Below are 14916 nucleotides of genomic sequence, written 5' to 3' on the forward strand. Positions count from 1 at the left end.
GTAGTCACGAATTCTTGAGCGTTCTCAGGCAGCTTTACAAAATTAGTAAAAAATGAATACCTCCTACAGGCTAACAGTCGCAGACACCTAGACTTACCCCGCTCACACCGTTTATTATTTTATCGGATTACCTAAGGGAAATTTTCTAAACGAACTGTACAACCGGCAGCCGCTTTTGAAACACACGCATCTCCGATTCCAATAATTTACAATGTTCGTCGACGATCCTACGATCGAGCATTATAAACATAGTTCTCGCATTAGCGTTCGCCAATCTGTCACGTTGCGTCCTCTTTCTCTCTCTCTCTCTGTCTCTCTTTCTCTCAAGAGAGAGAAAAAAAAAGGTGTTCCGCTTGTTCGACAGCGTCTCGCCACCGACTGTTGACTTCGGAATACAAATAACGACAATAAACAATCACTCGAGATACAATCATTGATAAGCTTTATTCGTGTAGTCTCCAGAGTATTCGGTAAACTGTACTTTTTCGTTTTTTTTTGTTTGTTTAACTACTAATCCTATAAATTGTGGGGCAGAGAGATTCTCGGTCAGGTAGTCAGACTTAAGATACAACGGTAAGAATTTCTTGGACGTTCAATTATTTCCACGACGCCTATAAAACACGTTCCCCTTTCCTGCGGACAATATTGCGTGCGTATTTTCTTCATTTATAATTCGTTTCTTTTCATTTTTCTTTTTCTTTTTTTTCCCCCTTTTCGTTTCTCATTCTTATCTCGTGTCCCCCCACGATATATCGGACGACCACGTGGTTCGTTCACACAGCTTCCCAAGTACCTTAAGAATACTAATCCGCCATGTTCGAAGTTCTGTATTGCTTTAACTATCGTGTCTTCAAACTTCGATCCCCATTATAATCACCCCTTCTTATCTCTTGTTTTCTTCTCTTCTTCCACACACACTACCGCCCCGCGCGAAAAATTTCCCCAAAAAGTTTCTCTCTCCTCTCGTTTAGCGAAAAAACACTGTTTCCTTTCGTACGTTTATCTCGTTCTCTCTCTCTCACTCTTTCTCTCTCTCTCTATTTTTAGAATATAAAATTACGTTCGCACTCAAAAAGTGCTTTAGCTCTTAAATAGCACCACGCAGAGGTGAAAGACAAGACTAGAAAGGAAGATAGGAAGAAACTTATTTGTGTTCACCTGTTCAGTTTTCTATTTCCGGTTGCTATTATTTTCGTTATCGTTATTTCGTTTGTTTTTTCTTTTTCTCTTGTTCTTTTTTTTTAGTAGGTTTCCGTTTCGTCCACGAGAAAATGCAGTTTCGAACCGTCACGAGAGATCGTGCGCGCGCGAGAACAGAATCGACGATTCGCCGACGTCGTGAACGGGTCACACGAAAAGAACTTAGGCGAAATATTCATTCGGCAGTCGGTGAGGGTGGTGCACGGGTGGTGCACCAACTTGTCACTTCGATGAACGCCGTTTACGTCACGAGGCGAGGGAGACCGTTCGACGAACGCGAAAACAATTAGGCGTGTCGCATAGCATCGTCTGGATATGCATCGATTTGAACGTGTTAAAATACTGGGCGAAATGGACCGACGAAACAACCGACGAATTTTCGATAAATCATACAACGGCAATGGCAAATTCCCTAATCTTAAAACAAGAAATGATATCGCGAGTGATCCAACAACTTCCTGCGAGATGATTCCTTGTTTAAAAGAAAATAATACGGAGCTATATTTAATTATAGCATGTCCGTAAAGTAGTCTTCGATGCCGGTAAGAGATATCTCGGTGTTTCGTTTTTCCATGATTTCACCCTGGTATATAACGTATGTATGTATTGCTAGATGCAGTACCACACGCAATCGACTTGTTCAAAAAAGTAGCAATGTCTATACGCACTGAACAAAATTAAAAGAAACAAACTTCCTTTTTATCCTTTGCCGAAGGTGACGTCGAGGTCAACCTTGCCGGATAATGAGTATACAATATTAGACTATAAGAAACGTTAATAATCAACGTCACGGAGAGTAACGAACATCGAAGCCAATAATAAGCTCTCGCAGCTCCTTCGGAAAGCGGTCATCAGTTTCGTAACCTCGCGTTACCATGACTCTTTGTGAAATGTTACGTTTAAAAGAAAAAAAAAAAGGCTTAAAAATATACATAATTCTAAAAGCACTTCTAAAAATAAAGATGTTCATTGCTCAAACTTGTTTCCTTATCAACGCTTTCTTCTTTCTTTAAAATAGCGAATTTTGTCGATGTCGAAGCACTCTGTACAAAATAATAAATGTTCTTGGTCATCGATCGTAGAAAATAAATTTTTCGATAAGAAACTAGAACACGAGTGAGTGAACAAAGATATAATTTTGTATAGGCTCGAAAGTAATTGTACTGTTCGGCACAAAAGCGCGGTTCTCCCCGCTCGTCCTCGTGCGTCCACGCAAATAAATTAATTAATAAAATAATCGGGTTCTTTTTTTCTTCTTCTTCTTGTCAGTTTCTCTTGAATACGACGGGAGGATAATTACAGCGGTAGCGCCCTGGCAACGATGATAAACGTGTAGACAATGATATTACTTCGATTTCCATTTTTCCCTCTTACACAAAAAACACAGATCTTGATCTATTATGCGATCGTAAGACGTTTACGTTTACGGTGTACATTTCGTTTATATCAAGTATTGAGTTGAAAATCTATCACGTAGTACAAAGAGAGATGATTATGCTATTTTTAGTTTATTAACTTGTATCATATACCGAGAGAAATATCAAGACTACAGTTAACTATATTATTTAGTGATTCGGAAAGATTGTTGTGGACCAAGATCAGTTAGCCGGAATCAATGTAAAATCATCGGATTATTAGTGGTGGAGAGTGGTGTGTGTATGTGATAAATATGTTACTGGGATCGTGTGCCGGAGATTTGTAACTCTTTCAAGTGCAAATTTTTCTTTCTTATCTTTTTTTTTCCTTTTTATCTTTTTGGTTAGAGAGGATTTTTTTTTTCGTAAAAATTCGGCCATCTTGCCACTTAGAAGCGGTTCGGTAAAACTTTTTGGATACATACGTCCAGTTAAGATTTCTTTTTTTTTCGCTTTAAATACTTTTACATCGACGTGACACATGAAATCAATCGCGCTATCCATTAATTTATTATATCCATAGTGTTTCTTTTTTTCTTCGTTCGTTTGCTTGTATATATATATATATATTTTTTTTTAATGTAATATATATATATTGAGAGAGAGATATTTGAACCTTTCGTTTCGTTTCCATGTTGTAACACATCCTGCATCAATATGACCCAAAGTCTTACCATTATTATTAATTACGAATTTCTCTAACAACAATTTGTGCGCGAATGACACTCGTGTCACTCTAATTTAAAAACATGCTGAATGCTCGTTCTCTATTTTGTATCTCGACGAAGAAAAAAAAAGAGAAAAATTACTATCACTCCCACATTCATTTTTGCTGACTATCACTAACACACACAATTTCTTACAAAGATCAATTTTGTCGTAGCTATTACTCTTTCTCTCTCCCACTCTCACTCGTACTCTCTCTCTCTCTCTCTCTTACTTTCTCTCCCTCTCTCGCTTTCACATTTTATAATCGCCTTAAAAATACTCACAGTTTGAAGAAAATAAAGAGATATACACAGAGTACAGGTACCGCCGATGGTTGGAAAAAATGATTCGAACCACCAACTAAGGTCGGCTTAATTATAAGGGTCTTAAAAAAGATTCCACCCTTCTATTTCTTTTACTTTGTTTGAAACTTCATTTTGTTTCACTTCTCCACATGTTTCCCGCTCCTCGATTATCACTACTATCATTAGATCAACCAATTCGTATTAATCACGTTAACACTTACTACTGTCCTTAGTGCCATACAAATGTCCATTTGGTTCTTTATATATATTTATATATATATATATATATATAATGTAGTAATTGAAGCAATTATATTCATTCATGTGTGCGTCCAAGTTATTATGCACTTACTCGAATCTGATTGATTGACATATTCACCTATATAGTTTTCTCCTTTTCTTTTCGGTATCGCAGATAACCAACACAAGATAATAAGAAAAGGAACAGATATTGCTCTTTGAAAAATCAATTGGTCGTTTTAACGTGTTTCATTTTTCATCTATCGATCTTCGAGAATCGTAAAAGAATTTGCTTCCCATAATTCTTTTTCTTTTATGGTGATCTTGCTCGGTAACAACTAAAAGTTCTTCGACTCATTTTTCTGTTTCGGCGGCAATTAAAACCTCGAACCTTTCGAATAACAATAAACTCACACTCACACGTCAATGCAATATTCACAAAATGATGGTCGTTAGTTTCTCCTTTTGTTCACAATAATATAAGAAGTATTTGTCGTCCATTAAATCGGTTTGAGCTTCACTTTGTAATAAAGATACCGATCCAGCGATTGGTATATTATCCTAAGTGCATGAAAATGCGATCGTCACACTCCGTTAGATCCCTTTAATACGATGTCGTCGAAAAAGAATACAAGATTTATAATCTTGCTCCTCAATATTCTCTAACACAGCTCTGCAGTTTCATTTATTCGCAATTACTGTCTGATCTTTAAATGCGTCTGGTTACGTCTTCCAATTGTGTGGGTGGGCCCGTGGCGGGGCCTGATTGCCTTGTGCTTGAGACGCTTGCGACGGAATCATATCGAGCAAGTATTGGCGTTGCAGATCTGCCGCTTGTCGTTGTAACTCTGCGAGACCCTTGCCACTGGCCTGCGCCATTGCCAGCTGATAAGGATACAATATCGAGGTAAACGGTGGCATCATATGAGCAGGAAGAGGTTGATGAGGTGGCAGACCTGGTACAGGATTCTTCGCCAACTCTGTACAAAGAACGTTGCAAACAATTTATCTTACATCTTTTTACTATGAGCGCCTAATATGTCTGAAAAATTACCTCTGAGCAACTGTTGCTGCAAAGCGGCTGCAGCAGCAGCATGGTGCGGGCTGAATTTCCCGCTTTCAGCCAATTTAACCAGGGGATGCTCTTGCAGCTTGGGTGCAGGGGGAGTAGGTGCTAACGTAGGCGCTGGAGGTACCTGTGGTGGAGGGGCTGGTGGCGTTGCTACTCTTCTTGTAGGAGTAGCTGCTTTAGGAACTGGTTTTGGAGCTGGTGGATCCGGACTTGGACACGCTGCCTGTGCCAACCTTTGTTCTATCTCCTGTTCCTGTTGCAGCGCTTTTACAAACGCTGTCTTTAACCTGCACACATTTTCATATAGATTACGAGAAACTCAAGCAAAAAGATTTACCAGGTTTTATCTCTTAATTATTGTACTCACCGATTAGTATGCTCAGCTTTCAGAGCTTTCTTAACATTGGTCGTTACACAATGTTCGCATATAACTCTAGGATCACGACCTGCAGGAGGTCTCTGGAAAGTTGCGTGCTGTCCTCTTGGACCTTCCTTCTTGTTACCAGTGATCGGCTTCTCCCACTTCCACACAGGCGTGAAGTCCGTTTTGCATTGCGTACACTCGAATGGCTCTGGTGGTGGCGGAATAGCAGGCTCTTTAGTAATAAAATCGACTACATGTTCCAGACCAACCAGATAAATGAACTCTGTATTCGAGGGATTAGGTACAAAATGCATCTCCGGTGGAGGTGGTTTAGGAGGCGGTATTTGTAACAACGTCTTCTCGAGTTGTTTCCTCAAAGCCAGTTTAGCAGCCGCTTGACGTTGTGCAGGCGTCTGATTATCATCCCTTGGCTGTCTTTCCTGTTTCAAAGAACGTATATTAGATGCATGTACACAAGTGTAATTTTGCTTTTAAATTCTGTATAAAATAAAGCATCTAAAATTATAATAAACATAAAAAGTGACAGGAAGAAGAAGAAGGTGACAGAACAAGAGGGTTAAACATAGCCGAAGAAATTATATGATTATTAGGGGGGCAAGAAAATTGGTATAAAATTGAATCCATAGTTAGTGCGGCAAAAGACTTAATATATATTTTGACTAGTGGATATACCTGTTCTGAAATCACAGGTGTGCTTAAGGATGCGGTGGTTTTATTTTCTTGAGATCCAACAAGCAGCTTTGTGTTTACAAAAACACAATTACGGTTATTTACATAATTTACAAATGAACAAATAGTGTAAATATTTTCAAAATATAATAGATAAAACTATCATCACTATAATTATAGAAATATGTATTAAAAATATCTGTCATGTTATACCTTACTTACTTGATGTGCCGGAGTGGGAGTTGGATCTTTTGTGGATCTCTCAGTTCGGTCTGCTGGTGCATGATAATTCGATACATTTGGTGTTGCACTAGGTGGCCTGCTCCTAGGATGTGGCGGTTGTGGTATGATCATGTTTGGTGGTATTCCAGTACTGGAAGTAGAACTTCGGGCTGCTGTAGGCGGTAATAACATTCCAGGTGGAGGAACATGTATACTACTCCTACTAGGTGCAGGTTGTCCCCTAAGTAGAGGTGGAGGTGCTTTCCCAGTTCTATGACTAGAAAATACAATCTTGTTTTACTAGTGGTATCTCGCTGAACGTGTGCTTAAAAACAAAATTTGTTTACCTAAGGGGAGCTTGTTGTACTGTAACTGGTGGTGGTAACTTGCTGGGTACTTTTGGTACGGCAGCAATGTTTTCTTTCAGTTGCTGCGATTGCCGTAGTTTTTTCAGTAACACCAACTTCATTTCCTCAGATCTAAGTTCCTCCCTTAATTTCCTAAGTGTTCTTTCACGTTCAGCCAGCTCATCCGACGATAGTTCTTTGATTGGAGGCAGAGGAGGCATATCACCACCTGGTAAATGAATATTTTAACAATATTTATTCCAATGCTTCGAAAGACTATAAGGATTATAAATAAGTATATTATTTCTGAATTAACCTTCATCGCTATCCGCATTTCCATTTACGTAACCATTTATTCTACGTTCATCCGGTGTCTCCGCATAACTTATTTCACTTCTAGGTCTAAGGTTACGGCGCGTTTTCCTATCATCTGCAGATTTTGGAGCCAGAATTCCCCTTGCTGCATTTTGGATATTACGTGCTTCCGGCATACTGTTATCCAGGTTAGGGTTCGAAGAAAAATGAAGACCTAAATCTAATGGAACTCCTACATCAGAATTAACAGCAATCGATGGAGAATTCCTTCTGCCACTGCTACTGAAATACATACAATACATGGTAGAAAATATTACTCCCAGAACTAGTATACTTAAACATAATGCTATGTAAATCAAAGCTATTAATACAAAGAGAATAATCCGTATCTATGTCGAACAACTACCATTTGTTATTGCTGATAAGAGGTCAGCATTCTAAAAGCTAAATTATCATAGGGTAGTGTAACGCGTTATGAGCCTTCATTAGTGATAATCATAACATGTAACAATAGCCCCATTTCATAATCAGACCGATGTAAACAATGGCAGTTGCAAATTGACAAGCTACCGAACTGCCTGTTTCCATTCAACATTGTAGAAAACCAATCTTTAAGTTAGACAGTAACAGCTTGAAAAAACCGAATTCTCTCTGAACTTACCTAACACTCAGGTCCACCACTGCATCCCCGTCCAAATCCATGGCTTCCATTCTCTCAAACGCGGCGACTCTACAAAAAAACACAAGTATTTATTAATAACCACGATTCGTCTGGTGCGGTTCGATTGGATTGATTTCAATAATAATAATAATAACGATGCGGTGGGTACGTTCGCCAGAGGGGAAGCGGCGAGACGAAAAGAGAATAAAAAAACACTACAAAGAAGCCAACGGCAGAGATGTGCGACGTTTCGCAACACCGTAATTCGAAAGCGATAGAAAAGATACACCGGAATAAAAATAACTGGGTTACCAAAATCTCCGTCCAATCATCCCGTGGTTCACATGCACCGGGGCATCGTAGTTCCCTCTTTTTTCGCTATCTCTCTTTCTCTTTCGCTCTCTCGCTTGCACCTCTATCTATCTTTTTCTCTCTCTCCGTTTCTCTCGTGGAGCAAACGAGCAAACGTCCTGACCGCAAACGCCACGATCACAACACAGAACCACGGCTAGACACACCGCCGGCGAGAACGCGATCGAGAGCCGCGAGAGTACTACGACACGCGATAAAAATGATTCGGTATGCTGGCTCCGCGAGGCGGGCGATCGGCCGATATCCACGGAAGCAATGTCCTAACCTAACCTCCGCGCGATTCGAAAGACGTTCTCAGCAGGAAGAATACACAGTGTTCCCAAGATCGCGCGCGAGGATATTGGCGCGCTTTATTGGCCCGCCGGCACCACGGACAAACCGCACCGCGTGCCCGTTTTCGTCTTCCTCTATCGCGGCTGAGATTTTCCGCGAAGAAGTGGCGGCACGAAATCGAAGAATTGAATTTGATGCTTCGGAAGTGGCGTCTCGGCACAATGGCAGCTAAGCGTAGCGGTACAAGACTGTTGCAGGGGAGGGGGAGGCCGGAGGGGGGGGAGGGTGCCCTGTACCGCGAGGGGAGAGGTACGGTCGCACATTAATTATTTCTCCCCTCACCCCGTCGTCGGTCTACCCCCTACCACAAACCGTCAGCCACTCACCCACACGAGCGGCATCGGGAACGGGCTAGAAACCAATCTCTCTCTCTCTCTCTCTCTCTCTTTCTCCCTCCCGCCCGCCGCCGACCGTGTTTCTCTTTCTCTTTCTCTCATTCTCTCTCTGCGGATTTTCCCGAATTTCGTCTCCGTTAACTTCTCCCTTGCCCTCGCTCCTCCCGCGCCCTTATGCCCTACGGGAAATCGATTTTTCGACGGAGTCCCCACTGCCGGCATCCCCGGCCGCAGGGACCAAGGAGTTACAATGTTTTCGCAACGTATTTGATATCGTCCACGCATCTCGTAATTACTATTGTATCGGGGAAACCGAGCGCGACCTCTAGGTAATACGACACTATTTGTCGCTCTCTTTTTCTCGTGATCGGGAACAGTGCCGATGTGCACCGGGCACATATGCCCAGAGCATACTTGAACATAGACTCTGCTAAGTAATGGCTTCATTACACCCTTTAGATATACAAAGTAACAGATAAGGAAAACGGAGCGATAACGTGTTACAACACAGGCTTTTCGAAACGGTAGACCCGAGGTACGACCGACGACGGTCGTAATAGCCGTCCACCCCACTCTTGTTACTCATATGTTATGAACCGGGAGCTGGTCGGAGTGGGGTGGACGGTAATTATGAGCGTCGATGTACTCCGTGCATCTTCCTTCGGAAAAAAGAGTTCATAGCGTATTAATACGACGAATACGATGTGTAACGCGACAGCGGTCTTGTAACGAGAGTTTCGAGTTGTTTTTTTTCTGCTGCATCTACTTATTACGATCTCCCGCGAAAGAATTAACTAGTTCACGGAGTTTCTCTCGGATCTCCCGCCGCACACTTTCCAGATCACGTGACAGAGTAGGGTCTCTAAACTCTCGAATTGATGTCACAGACTTTTTCATAGCAGTTTCGTTACTTTAATTCGCAATTCCGCGGAGGAACGAATGAATAAACATAAGCAACGCTCGTTTCGTTACGTTCAACGGCGCTTACGTTCTTATCGTGCACAAAGCAGCGGTTCTTTATATAGTATGTACGTATTTAATTATACGTTTCTCTTCAAAAAAAAAAAAGAACTACCGTAAATAGCATGTGCATATACGTACGACAAGAAAGATTGATTTCAAATAGAATTCCTCTAGAATCCGATATCCACACTCGTTCATCGAGTCAGCATGAAATTACACGGTAAGCACACAAACAGCCGAAAGTCCCCAAACCGGTAAGTGAACCCTAAAGCGACCTACGGTAATCTTGCAATTTCTTCCTAACCTAATAAACGTACGTGACCGTTACAACCACACGCCGAGCTAATCTTATCTCGCCGAGTAAATAGTTTGAACCAAATTCTTCGATGCGAAAAAAAAAAGAAAAAGAATGTGTTCCATCGGTCGTGTTACAAAACTTCGGCAAAGAACGTTTTATCTTCGCGCGAGGAAAAAGACCGCGGGAGAGAGAGAGAGAGAGAGAGAGAGAGAGAGAGAGAGAGAGAGAGAAAAAGTAACGAACTCGCCGAAGTCGCGTAACATCGATTCGCGCGTATCAATTCGGGCTTCTCGTCTCTTTCATCATTTTCTCGTGTACCAAGGGAAAAAATAGCGAAGCAACGACGACGGGGAACGGAAAGCACCGCGAATGAAACGTTCGACGTGGGCCGACGGCTAAAAGAATCGAGACCGTTCCGTTGCAATTAATCGGTCGAGAAATTCAAAATATTGTGACTCCGAGAGTGTCTCGGGTGAGCACACGCGAACACGTTCGCCTCGGCTCGGCTCGCCTGGTGACGTGCGACGCCAGCTCGCGCGACAGCGACACGCGACTCTTTATGTTTCCGCGTGCACAACGTATTTCCTACTACATTGATAATCCCGCGTTCCCTGGAACGAACGCCGAGAGAGACCGGAGTGTTTTGACCCCCACACGGCACAACGTCTGCCAGCCGCGTTCGCGAGAAGAAAGTATATACACGTACCTGAGCCAGCCGTCGAGCGGTCGGTGAATGAAAAAGGTTGGTCCGAATTCGTGTAAACCGTTCGGGCATACGAATCAATTGCACAAAGGCGGTCGACGAATATAACGGGCAGATGGGTGGTAGAAGTCGGGTAGTCGATCGGGCAGGCAGGCAGGCAGGCGGGCAAAGACACGCAGTTAGGCAGACAGTTAGGCAGGCAAGGTAGCCGGTCGCTTTCCACTCCACTTCACTCAACTCCACGATATATATTACACTCTATACTATCGCTTACGTACAATGACATGGCGCACACGACATACCGCAGTCAGTGTACGCGTACACTTCGCTTCCCTCGAGTGTCCCTCCCTATCGCGAGCACACTTCACCGGCTGGCGATTCTGTAGCCACGATTTCCGCATGTTTCCGCGAACCATTCCCGCGCCTTGTATCCGTTCATCGCGTTTACCATTTACGCTTCTTGTTTTTCGCTGGGGAAAATGACAAACGGACACACAACCCGTCCAATACACCAGGGAACAACAAACACGGTGTGTGATCGCGCCGGGGTGACGCGTGGCAGCGGTAACCGCGAAACGATCGTCACGATCCCGGAGACCCAGACACAACCTTGAGCCGCTACCTTCCGCGCAAGGAGAAAAAATTCACGCCGCCTCTGCGCAAAAATTAACGAGAGTGATTCAATATGGCGGCCTTGTCCGCCGTTGATGTCTTCCCCTCCTCCATCGCTCGTTTCGCCGGGCATCGTCGCCGTCGTCACTCCTCCCCTGCCCCTGTCCCAGACTTTGTCTCTGTCTCTGTCTCCGCATCGGAGGTGTAATGCCGTGTGGTACAGAAGGGCTGGTGGGAGGGGCAGGAATCGGCCGGAGGAGGGATTGAGGGAGAGGAGCGGGGTTGGGTAGACAGTGGATCTTGTCGCCCCCGTTGGCCCCCGGTATCGTTTGTCGGGAAAGCGCCGCCGCCAGCTACGGGGCTTACCGGAAGCACCCCACGGACTTTGTAAATGCGCTACGAAAGGGGCTTGACAGTCGTCTAAACAAATCCACGTGCTTCTGCGCATTCCCTTCTCTTTCGAACCTGCACCGGTAACCGCCAATCGGGCAACGGCCGCCGCGTATTGGAGGGCATTTCAAATCGGATCAGCGTTCGGCAGGACGGCTACGCGACCAGTCTGATTAGTCGCACGTAAATTCATATCTTCGAAACTGCTTATGTATCCCGTGTACGGATTCTGTCGTACGCGCGCGATTCGCTCCTCGAATTATGCCGAATGCTTGTTATGTAATTTGTATTCCGATCGTGTCGGGGACCATCGAGCTGTTTAGATAGCGAAGATTGTATCTCTCCTTAATGTTGCATCCAGAGGGAATTAATTAATAATTAGGGATTTAATAATAGGGAATTAATAACAATAGTTCTCGCAAGAACTGTTTAAGAAAGGGAATAAAATAAATGTTTTTAATTGATCAGACAGACGCGGAGGTGTTTGTGCAATCTGAAAATACAATAATAAATGTTCGAGAGATTTTTATTCGGTAAAAATTAATTTGATCGCCTTTCCGTTGTAATAACTGTCATTTAAATAAACAGTGTCGCATACTTACCTTACATATATTTGAACTGTTTATTTTGAAAGTGGCATAAGTCACTTTTTCAAAAAAATCGAGTTAATGTAACACTAATTACAATTGAACGGTATCTTTTCATTTAAAAAAAAAAGGTGATTTATGCCACTTTTAAAATAAACGGCTCATTTATCAAAACAATTTTCGTGGATCTTCGATTTTCCAAAAAGCCGCTACGAAAATTTGTTTACAGTTAAGAAGTCGTAGTTTTTTTTCGATCGTAGAATTTTGCAATGACCATGAGGTAATTGTTATCTTCGCGAGTTCAAGGCGATCTCGAGGACACAGCGTTGCTCGAATTGTTCGAATTTGAATTTCCGACAATACGAAAGCGCGAAATCGTGCGAATCGTTCGCACGCAAATGTCGAGGATTTACGCGACGAAATATTTTGGTTATTATCGATCTTTTCTAAATACATACACATATCCATGAATTCCACTCCGGAGTATCTTCTGTTGGTTTTCAATGATACTATCGATTTGTGTTCTCCGATAGTGGGCACAAGTATCTGGTCAATCGTGGTTACATTTTTTTATCTGTACGCAAATAGTAGATACGTTTCATTATCACGAATATCTGGCACTGCAATGGCTGAATACTTTAAACCCGATAGGAAATGTTGCTCGCCGATTCTTTGACTCGAGTCCAAGCACGTGACGAACTGTTAACTTTTTTCTTTTCTTTTTTTACCAATCAGATAAGCGATAGTAGGATGAATGTTGATAGAACGACAGATTAAGCGATAACGTGTTCGACAGTTAAATTTAAACTCTTTGTTCCTCCCCGATCAATTTCTTGCATACCGTATTCCAGGCATTGAAAAGGTTCCGAAAATAACTGTTTCAAAACCTGTTATACATCGGTTCCGACTGAAACGGTTATGGAGGACCGGAAAAGTTTCATAACAGTTATGAAGGTGTATATCGATTCTGATTTAATGTCGGTTTCGGTTCTATACAGTAAACTCTCCCAAATTGTCCTTGTAAACAAATATGGACAATTTGGGAAAAGCCTCGCGGCTCGTTTTCACAGTCGCCATTCGTCAATAACTATAACAACGAGCCGCGAGGCTCGAATAATCGCGTCTCCTCTTCCCAAATTGTCCATTTTTGTGCAGAAACTGTGGGTCAATTTGGGAGAATTTACTACAACTGTTATTTTTCGGTTCTGGATTGCGATTATTGGTATTATTATTATTATTGGCAAAATTCATTGTAGTGTAAGAGACTGTACGAGGCTCGAATAATCGCGTCTCCTCTTCCCAAATTGTCCATTTTTGTGCAGAAACTGTGGGTCAATTTGGGAGAATTTACTGCAACTGTTATTTTTCGGTTCTGGATTGCGGTTATTGGTATTATTATTATTATTATTGGCAAAATTCATTGTAGTGTAAGAGACTGTACGAGGCTCGAATAATCGCGTCTCCCCTTCCCAAATTGTCCATTTTTGTGCAGAAACTGTGGGTCAATTTGGGAGAATTTACTGCAACTGATATTTTTCGGTTCTGGATTGCGGTTATTGGTATTATTATTATTATTATTAGCAAAATTCATTGTAGTGTAAGAGACTGTACACCCTTTTTCTGTGTGGTAGAAGAAACAGTACATTGGCCATAGTCTCAGCTTGTCTATAATACAAAGTATTAGGTTGAGGAATAAGTTCGTAGCGTTTTTATATTTTCTTTTATTTTACAACGATCTTTTGCTGTTTGACAAAGTGTATAATACTCATTCGATAGAGCTCTTTCTGCTCTACAAAACTGTGCTAATCGTCTTTTTGAGTAATTTAATTTTTTATTACTTTCGAGGCTTAGAAATGAAATATCCAGGAGGTAAAAAGCAATATTTTCGACACCTTCTCTTCTTCGCTTTTCATCGAGGCCAAAAAGCTGCCGAAGCAGCCCTAGACATTTGCAACGTATACGGAGAAGGTGTCATAGGCGAGTCTACAGCACGGAAATGGTTTGCGAAGTTCAAAAATGGCGATTTTGACGTCGACGACACGCCCCGCAGCGGAAGACCTTCCGAATTCGACGAAAAGCGTCTCGAAGCACTTTTGAAGGAGGACGGTCACCGAACAAGTCGTGAATTGGCCGAAAAAATGAACTGCGATCATAAAACGATTCTCAATCATCTTCGTTCAATGGGATTTGCCGAAAAATTGGGAGCCTGGGTGCCTCGCGAGCTTAACGAAAACAACAAAGAAAATCGCCTTCAAATAAAAACGCTACTAACTTATTCCCCAACAGTTCAGAATACTTGTAATTCCCAAAGGAAATACAAATTTAGAGTAGAATTAGAATTCTATAAAGTAGAATTAGAAATCCACGACCGAAATTTAGAACCGAAATATAACAACTATAGGACCGATATAACAACGATTCCGAAGAATTGAAACCGATGTAAGTCAGAACCGATACACCCCGTAACTGTATAAGAACATTTCGGTTCTTCATAACCGTTTCAAGAACCGAAACTAATTTGATAATCGTTTTCAACCCCTGCCGTATTCTCCACAGTGCTCTCTTCTACGCGGATCATTCTTTCGACGGATTTATCTAGCTTCGTTGATTCCAGTCCAATAAATTGAATCCGCCGGACTCCCAATGATTTCAAACGTTCAATTGACCTCCTCCACGAAACTATCTCTTCGGTCAAAAATAACCCGCAGTTGCTTACAAAAGTATCTTTAAACAGTCATGGAATTCGTATAATCTCGATCGAACAACCTTCCGTTCCGTTCGATG

The 14916-nt window shown here is 42.1% G+C and overlaps 1 protein-coding gene across 6 annotated transcripts; it reads right to left on the minus strand.

Moving 5' to 3' along the window:
- Positions 1 to 425: 425 nt before the first annotated feature.
- simj (transcriptional repressor p66-beta simjang) lies at positions 426 to 11283 on the minus strand. 6 transcript variants are annotated; one of them, XM_033485188.2, is made up of 9 exons: positions 10547 to 11283; positions 7540 to 7608; positions 6880 to 7160; positions 6564 to 6792; positions 6208 to 6493; positions 5998 to 6063; positions 5308 to 5744; positions 4923 to 5227; positions 426 to 4848 (listed from the first exon to the last, which is right to left on the minus strand). In XM_033485188.2, the coding sequence occupies exons 2-9, from the start codon at positions 7587 to 7589 to the stop codon at positions 4592 to 4594; spliced, it is 1911 nt and encodes a 636-aa protein (XP_033341079.1). In that variant the 5' UTR covers positions 7590 to 7608; positions 10547 to 11283; the 3' UTR covers positions 426 to 4591. The 6 variants fall into 6 exon arrangements, with proteins under 6 accessions (XP_033341079.1, XP_033341081.1, XP_033341078.1 ...); XM_033485190.2 differs by having other exon boundaries at positions 6880 to 7157; positions 10547 to 11282; XM_033485187.2 differs by lacking the exon at positions 10547 to 11283 and adding an exon at positions 7852 to 8489.
- Positions 11284 to 14916: the final 3633 nt, after the last annotated feature.

The sequence above is a fragment of the Megalopta genalis genome, chromosome 1 (assembly GCF_051020955.1).
Source record: "Megalopta genalis isolate 19385.01 chromosome 1, iyMegGena1_principal, whole genome shotgun sequence".
NCBI lineage: Eukaryota > Metazoa > Arthropoda > Insecta > Hymenoptera > Halictidae > Megalopta > Megalopta genalis.